The 8,978-nt window shown below is 44.7% G+C and overlaps 2 protein-coding genes across 2 annotated transcripts; both read left to right on the top strand.

The window, feature by feature from the left end:
• Positions 1-939, top strand: LOC129346384 (olfactory receptor 1L1-like). The gene has a single exon (XM_055003732.1). It carries the CDS (start codon positions 4-6, stop codon positions 937-939), a length of 936 nt encoding a protein of 311 aa, XP_054859707.1. The 5' UTR covers positions 1-3.
• A 5,067-nt stretch (positions 940-6,006) lies between these two features.
• LOC129346159 (olfactory receptor 1L1-like) lies at positions 6,007-6,942 on the top strand. The gene has a single exon (XM_055003460.1). It carries the CDS (start codon positions 6,007-6,009, stop codon positions 6,940-6,942), a length of 936 nt encoding a protein of 311 aa, XP_054859435.1.
• The last annotated feature ends 2,036 nt before the right edge of the window (positions 6,943-8,978 follow it).

Genomic DNA, 8,978 nt, shown 5'->3' with positions numbered 1-8,978 from the left:
GCAATGAATCAGAAGAACGTCACTCAGGTCTCCGAATTCCTCCTCCGTGGTTTCTCATCCCAGCCAGAACTCCAAAAACTCATCTTCCCGTTCTTCCTATGCATCTATCTGATCACTGTCTTTGGGAATGTGACGATCATCTGGCTGATCCGCTCCGACGCACAACTCCTCCAGACCCCCATGTACTTCTTCCTCAGCATCCTTGCCTTTGCGGATTTGGCTTTTTGCAACGTCACCACTCCCAAGGCACTACAGAACATGGTGTCTGAGAAAAAGACCATCTCCTACAACGGCTGTCTGATGCAACTATTTTTTGGTCTTTTTATTGGCAATACAGAAAACTACATTTTGGCTTCCATGGCCTACGACCGCTTCGTGGCCATCTGCCGCCCACTGTACTATTCCACCATGATGAGCCATAAGCATTGCCTCCAACTGGCAGCAGCATCTTGGACGATCCCCTTCTTCCACTCTTTGCTTTATGCAGTTTTGATGTCCCGTCTTGAGTTCTGCAACCCTGGGGAGATACCTAATTTTTTCTGTGATGTTTACCCTGTTTTGGACGTTTCTTGCTCTGATTCCTACACCATAGCTCTAGTACTGAATACCGAGGGGCTAGTTGAGATCATGGGGCCATTTGCGTTCATCATCATTTCCTACGTATTCATCTTCTACACCATCTTGAGGATTCCATCCGCGGTTGCCAAGCAGAAGGCCTTCTCCACGTGCGGGTCCCATATTTGTGTAGTGGTCCTGCAGTTTGGTTGTTTAAGCTTTGTCAATTTCAAGCCACATTCCAAAATTCCGGAGTACAGGGACACAGTGGCAACTGTGATGTTTACCCTGGTAACGCCCATGTTGAATCCCTTCATTTACACCCTCAGGAACAATGAGATGAAGGCCGCCATGAAGAGGGTCACGAGAAAGCATTTTCATTAATTTTGAAGGGCCAGACTAGGTATCCAAAATATCCATTATTGTGTATCTCAAGGGTTGCCGATTCTGTCATACACATTTGAGGATTCCCCCATCCCATTTTATTTCTGTACCAAACCTCTCTTAACCCATTTCTTCCGTAACAATTGCCTATTTAGAAGGGAAACATTGACAAATGCAATATGGTTTGCACTCATTTAAAACATTTTCAGTTTGTTGCTACTTAAAGTGGAAAAAACGAAATACAATTTATTTTTTACTTTCAAAAGGGACAATTACAGTATTTCTGTTTCTTAAATAATAAAAGGAGTGTGATGTTTGGTCCAGTGGCCTCAGAGTAGGCGCTGCCCCTTTAACAAAGGGCTGCAACCTTACAGCTTATCCCCGGCCTGACTGGACTTTCTGACCTCGTGTGTTTCCAGAGTTCCCTTCACCTGAGTTCCTTTGGTGTTACTCACCTGCCTGTTTATCAGGCTGGTAGGCTGTAACAGCGTGCCTGACAAGATGTTCTGGGTAGCCTGACCGGGCTGGGCTCCAAGCTTCTCCACTCCCTCCTCCTTGGCTCTTTGAGCCTGGACTTCTACCATCTCTTCTCTGAGCCTTGCTGCTCGTTGCTGCCTTGACTCTGCAGAACAGCCTTCTTAATCCTTCCCGGATCTCGCTCTCTACCTTCCACCTCTCCGTTCTCCAACGCCCACCCCTTCTCTTAGGTAGAGAACTCACAGTTATCCACCTTTTGTGGCTTCTCCTTGCACACTAATTCCCCCAGCTCTCATGGAGACTGACTACCCATTTGGGTAACACGTCCCGTTAATGTGAGGTTGTGTTGTCTTCTTAATGCTCTGCTTTCTGCACCTACATTGCCACACCTTCGAACAAATGGTAGGTTTTAACTCCTCTGTCTCCCCGTAAGACTTGACCAACAACAACAACAACAACGTTCGATTTATATACCGCCCTTCAGGATGACTTAACACCCACTCAGAGTGGTTCACAAAGTATGTTTTTATTATCCGCACAACAAAACATCCTGTGAGGTGAGTGGAGCTGAGAGAGCTCCAGAGAGCTGTGACTAGCCCAAGGTCACCCAGCTGGCTTCAAGCAGAGGAGTGGAGAATCAAACCCGGCTCTCCAGATTAGACTCCTGCCAGTCTTAACCACTACACCAAACTAGCTCTCCAGAATCCTTGCTGTGGAGAGATTTTGGTAATTCCATCAATGCTGATGCTGCCAAGTTTGCTATACAGGAGCAGGATATATAGAGGCTTCCTCTACCTAACAAGAAACAAAGAACAGAACAAACTGTATGTAGGGGGAAACAAATAATGAAGTTGCCAGTCAAATGTATTAAATCACTAAACTATAATGTTTTAAACACCATGAAAAGTGGAAATCAAACAAGCATAATGGAAGCATAAATCAAAACATACATTCACCAAGCAAAGTCAAAGCATGAATCAAAGCATACAATCAGCCAAATTAAGCCATTCTACAGAAGTAAGTAAAGTCTACCAAACACATAGGTTCCAACGGAGACCAAACAAAGAAGAGTAAACTGGTAAGTGAACAGCTATTCTGCATAGTCAAGCCAGCAATAGTCCTTCCATTTGATCTTGAGCAGATGTGAGGAGTGTTGCAGAAGCAAACGTCCAGAGGATGAGCCTGGCCCGCCCAACAACCAGAGCTCCAGAGAACTGTGACTAGCCCAAGCTCACCCAGCTGGCTTCAAGTGGACGAGCAGGGAATCAAACACGGCTCACCTCTGGGGCGGGAACACATCTCACCAATGAAACACCAAGTACAATCCTCTCAATAAGTCAAACGAAAGATTAATGAGCAAAGACAACGGCGGCTTGTTTCCCCCTACATTCAGTTTGTTCTGTTCTTTGTTTCAAGTTCGCTATACAGGCACATGGCCGGTGTGCAAGGAGCCGGAAACATGATTAAAAGAAGAGAATCCTGGGTAATTTTAGACTGTAGGCTGAATGGCCTTTTCAACAGTGATGTATACTTAGGGCCAAGCTACAAGTGACGAATGACACTTGAACAGCAAGTGGACTGAGTGGAGCACAAGTGAACAGGGAGAAATACACTTGCCGTTCAAGTGCCATTCGTCACTTGTAGCTTGGCCCTCAGTCTCTCTCTGCTCCGTAGGGCTTGCTGACTAGAGTGTGCATTTGGGGGCCCCTGCTGAGTCCAGGAGCCAGGGGGCAGGAACTCCATCCCCGAGCGCAACCTCGATAACGCCACTGATAGGGGCCAAAGTCCTTTCAGACTAGCAACTGCAATGGCAAAGGGACATTGAAAACTTCTGGCAGAACTACCACATGGCCTCTAGACCTTACGCAAGTACAAGGCATCAGTCTGCATTCATGTTCTGGCTTCCACACGCCAGGAGGAGAGGCTCGTCCCAATCTAAATGTCAATGACTGTGAGCTGCTCTTCTAACGCTGGAAAGGGCAACTCTGCAGCTCTAGCTCGCTCTCTCTGGTTGTGGCAAGTCCCTTGTGGGTCCCTTGGAGCCAGTCCATGGGAGAACACATTCAGGAGGGCTTGCTGTAGACACTACTAAGCCCTTAAGGTGGTGTCTATGAGCTCATCCCTAGAGCATCTCTCACGGGGATCCCAGTGGTGCCATTCTTCACGCCCCGAGTCCTGCATTTCACAGCCCCCAAGTCAAGTAGACTTCCCATGAGAAGGATAGAGTGAACATTCAGCAAGCTGGTCTCAGCCATTCCACCATCTCTGCTGATAAACACCCAGGGGGTAACCTGCTTCGATGCAGATTTACTAAGAACTCAGTCCCGCTCTGCTCCTTAGGGCTTGCTGACTGGACTGTGCCTCTGGGGGTCCCTGCTGAGCCCAGGAACCAGGGTCTTGGAATTTCATCCCCAAGCACAAATTCAATGACACCACTGATAGGGGCCAAACAGACTTTGAAAACTTCTGGCAGAAGTACCACATGTCCCCTAGCAAAGAGTCCAGTAGCACCTTTAAGACTAACCCACTTTATTGTAGCATAAGCTTTCAAGAGCCACAGCTCTCTTCGTCAGATGTCAGCTGTGGCTCTCAAAAGCTTATGCTACAATAATATGGGTTAGTCCTAAAGGTGATACTGGACTCTTTGCTATTTTGCTACTGCAGACTAACATGGTTAACTCCTTTGGATCTATGACGCACAACCCCTAGACCTTATGCAAGTACAAGGCAACAGACTTGTATTTATGTTCTGGCTTCGACATGCCTGGAGGAGAGGCTCTTCCCGATCTAAATGTCAGTGACTTTGAGCCTGCTCTTCTAACGCAGGAGGGGGCAACTCTGCAGCTCTAGCTCGCTCTCTCTGGTTGGGACAAGTCCCCAACCACAAGGGTCCCTTGTGGGTCCCTTGGATCCACTCCACGGGAGAAAAAATTCAGGAGGGCTTGCTGTAAACACTAGGCTAATTTGCTGAGCCCTTGAGGTGGTGTCTGTGAGCGCATCCCTAGAGCATCTCTCAAGGGGGAACCCGGCAGCGCCATCCTCCACCCTTGAATTCTGGATTTCACAGTCCCCCAGAGCCCAAAGGCATGAAAAGCTGGTGGTGCCGTTGAATCAGCGTCTACTCATGACACAGCAAAGCATGCACCAGATCTGCTCAATAGAAGAAGCTCCCTCTGTGAAGCTCCGTACATCCTTCAGATTGGTGCCATCATCGGCACACAAACAATTCCGCCTCTTGCTTCTGCAAACCTAAAACTTATTTTGGGCTGCATTAATTTGCTGGGTAAGTAGGAATACTTCATGCACTTTAAGGTTTCTCCTATTAAATAAGGGCCAAGCTACACATGACGAATGACACTTGAACAGCAAGTGGATTGAGTGGAGGGCAAGTGAACAGGGAGAAATACACTTGCCGTTCAAGTGTCATTCGTCATGTGTAGCTTGGCCCATAGTCTACCAGGGAACAGTTACCAGTTCCCTATGTGCAGCTCCATATACCTTGGCAGTATTATCAATGTACAATCAATCATCAACAATATCAACATGCATGCAATTCCTGCTCTTGCTTCTGCAAAGAGAAAGGATTTATGGTGGTATTAATTAGCTGGGCAAGAAGAAACACTTGGCACATTTTAAGGTTTCTGCCATCAAAGAAACCTACCCAGCAACAGTTACCAGTTCCATAACAATATGCAGATACGTTCTCTGGCTTGGGCCAGAATTTCTGGGCACACATAAATGTCAGATTAATAACCAATTCAGTGGCTGTTGTTTCTCCCAATGATTTCTGGCTATTGTATTCTTGTGAGGGCACACAAAATTCCTAAGCAAATTTCTAGGTTTACTTAGTTACTCAATGAAAGTTAAACTTGAAACTGGTTTAAGTCTATCACGTAGATGACGCTCTATTACCCAGTCACTCACTACATTAAGCAGGTCAGGTAGAAAATTATACGTTATATGCAAATACTGTAAGGAAGCCTAAACGATACTTAGGGAGAAGAATTTTTCTTTTATTTAGGCTATAAAAAATAACATAAAAGCTATAGACAATAAACAAAGAAAATAAAAAAACATTCTTAAAAAAGACACTAATAATACATAAAAAACGAGAGAGAAAAAACTAGAACTACAAATTGAGTTCCAATTTTATCTGCGACAAATATACATCATTTTCAAAGTCACACTTATTCTAAGTTAAACCTAAGAGCACTCTTTTTTCTATTGTTCATGATTCTTAATCCATAAATCCAGACGTGATCAAGTCATTATTATGTATTGCATGTAAAAAGTCAATAAGCGGTTTCCATTCAGTCACAAATGTAACTAGTATCTTTTCTCTAATCAGTGAGGTAAGTTTTGTCAGAAAGCCTAAAAGATATTTAAACAAAAAAGGTGGACCGAAGTTACAGAGAACAGAGACCTATCGTGTCCCGTTGCATTGCTGCTCAGAACTGCATCCTACCCAATGGATGTGTTTGCTGGGTAGTTGAGCTCCTTCTACACAGAATGAGTAGCTAGTGGGAGGAATGAATGCCTTGGAATCTATCAGCCAAATCTAGTTTACTTGTTATTCTCACCCCAACAGCAATGAATCGCAAGAACATCACCCAGGTCTCTGAATTCCTCCTCCGTGGTTTCACATCCCAGCCAGAACTCCAAAAACTCCTCTTCCCGTTTTTACTCTCCATGTATCTGCTGACCCTCTTTGGGAATGTGACGATCATCTGGCTGATCCGATCCGACACGCAACTCCGCCAGACCCCCATGTACTTCTTCCTCAGCTTCCTTGCAGTAGCGGATTTGGGGTTTTGCACTAGCGTCATTCCCAAGGCACTAGAGAATTTGGTGTCACAGGAAAAAACCATCTCCTACAGTGGGTGTCTGACCCAGCTATTTGTTGCCATCTTTATTGGCAATGCAGACAGCTACATTCTGGCTTCCATGGCCTACGACCGCTTTGTGGCCATCTGCCGCCCGCTGTACTATTCCACCATGATGAGCCATAAATGTTGCCTCCAGCTGGCCGCAGTGTCCTGGACAATCCCTTTCTTCCACTCTTTGCTTTATACATATATGATATCCCGTGTTGAGTTCTGTAACCCTGAGGAGATTCCTCAGTTTTTCTGTGACCTTTACCCTGTTCTGGACGTTTCTTGCTCTGACTCCTACACCATAGATCTAGTACTGATGACGGAGGGGATAGTGGAGATCCTGGGGCCATTTGTTCTCATCATCATATCCTACATATTCATTTTCTACACCATCTTGAAGATTCCATCAGCCGTTGCAAAGCGCAAGGCCTTCTCCACATGCGGGTCCCACATTTGTGTGGTGGTCATGTACTTTGGCGGCATAAGCTTTGTCAATTTCAAGCCAAATTCCCAACTCCCACAGAAGAAGGACACGGTGGCAGCTGTCATGTATACCCTGGTAACCCCCATGTTGAATCCCTTCATTTACACCCTCCGGAACAGCGAGATGAAGGCAGCCATGAAGAGGGTCTTTAAGACGCATTTTCATTAATTCTGAACAGCTGAACTAGGAGTAACTCGGAGATCGGTCGTTGGGTATCCCAAGGGTTGTAGATTCCATTACACACATATGAGGATTCTCCCATCCCACTTTACTGAATGACTCTCCTCCCCAAACCTCTTAACCGATTTCATGAATAGTTTTGGGGAAAAACATGCAATATGATTTACATTTCTTTAAAACATTTTCCATGTGTTGCTACTTAGCATTGCAAAACAGATAACTATCAAAGGTGACAATCGCCAAACCATTGTTTCTTAAATAATAAAATGGATCTATAGGTTTCATGATAGTACAGAGAGCCACGTTCACTGACAACAGACATCACCATTTGGGCTGTTGCTTAAATTTTAACAATATTACTTGCATTACCCATCCTACCCTACCTCATCTTCATAGGGCAGTCAGTTACTTCATAATTTTTTTTTAATTGTTGGAGGACATGCTGGGCTATTATATTGCCATTTTTCATTTTATACCATCCAGGTTCAGGTTATATTATATGCTTCCAGAATGAACCTTCCTATTCAGTTTGGTGTAGTGGTTAAGAGTGCGGGACTCTAATCTGGAGAACTGGGTTTGATTCCCCACTCCTCCGCTAGAAGACAGCTGGGTAGCCTTGGGTCAGTCACAGCTTCTAGGACCTTTCTCAGCCCCACTCACCTCACAGGGTGATTACTGTTGTGGGGATAATAATAGCATACTTTTTAAACTGCTCTGAGTGGGCATTAAGTTGTCCTGAAGAGCAGTATATAAATTGAATGTTGTTGTTGTTGTTGTTATTCTCTATGGTACTTTTCTCTCTGAACCATAAAAAATATTTTTTTCCTCCCTCTAAAAGATTTTTCTCCACCTAAGTGTTAAAATGACCCCCACACCCCATATTTAGATTCCTTTGACAAAAATCTGAGGAACAGTTTCTAAGGCTTTCCCTCTGTTGTCACCCTTTGTTATCCCAAGTAATGTTTTCCTTAAGACATCACAGCATCCTGGTCTTGCAGCTTGGCTCTCCAATTGCTGTCCAGTGGACTTTTCAACTGTCACTTGTCCAACATTCCACAAAGCTGCCTACATTTCCCATCAAACCTTGAGGGAAGCTGACAAGCATCCAACCTGTGTCAGGCATCACTTGTAGTTTGGCCCTAAAAGGAACATGTGAGTGGTGGTGGAACTGGGTCCATGGTACAAGGGAAGAAAGGGTTAATGGTACCCCATACCATCTCTTCAATAGAAGTCCCCTCCAGCTGATATTAACTGCAGAGGGGAAGAACATGTGTAATACGGTACGTGTTGGTTTTCCCCACTATGGGGGATAGAAACATTCATTATTTACCCCATTGCATTTTCCCCATCCCCCCCCCCTTTTCTGGGGACTCCCAGCAGTTTTCCATACCCAACTTAATCTAAAAAGTATATCATATAAATTCTTATAATCTATGATAATAATGTAATAATATAATATATATCTATATTATACCTATCAAATCTCTTTAATTATCTTAACAATCTACACTAACTATGGGCCAAGCTACAAGTGATGAATGACACTTGAACAGCAAGTGTATTTCTCCCTGTTCACTTGCCCTCCACTCAATCCACTTGCTGTTCAAGTGTCATTTGTCATATGTAGCTTGGCCCTAAATTGCTTATTTTAGTTAAAAATATAAAATGGGGGATAGAAATGTTGAGAGGAGATTTGGAGAGATGGATTCAATTCTACCAGCATCTCCTCCCCTTTCAGTCTTAAGGAAAATAGCAGGAGATCCCGTATGGGCCAAATTTTCACAGGCCATAGCCATGGGAGCTACTGGTGCAGTTGATAATTTTAGACATGGGACTTGAGAGGCAGCAGACAAAAGGCCAAGCTACAAGTGACGAATGACACTTGAACAGCAAGTGTATTTCTCCCTGTTCATTTGCCCTCCACTCGATCCACTTGCCGTTCAAGTGTCATTCGTCACTCGTAACTTGGCCCTCACATGTATTCCTCCCTGTTTACTTGCCCTCCACTCGATCACGTAGTGGCC

The sequence above is a fragment of the Eublepharis macularius genome, chromosome 19, assembly GCF_028583425.1.
Source record: "Eublepharis macularius isolate TG4126 chromosome 19, MPM_Emac_v1.0, whole genome shotgun sequence".
NCBI lineage: Eukaryota > Metazoa > Chordata > Lepidosauria > Squamata > Eublepharidae > Eublepharis > Eublepharis macularius.
The sequence above is the reverse complement of the archived record's forward strand: the minus strand, read 5'-3'. Positions and strand labels throughout refer to the sequence as shown.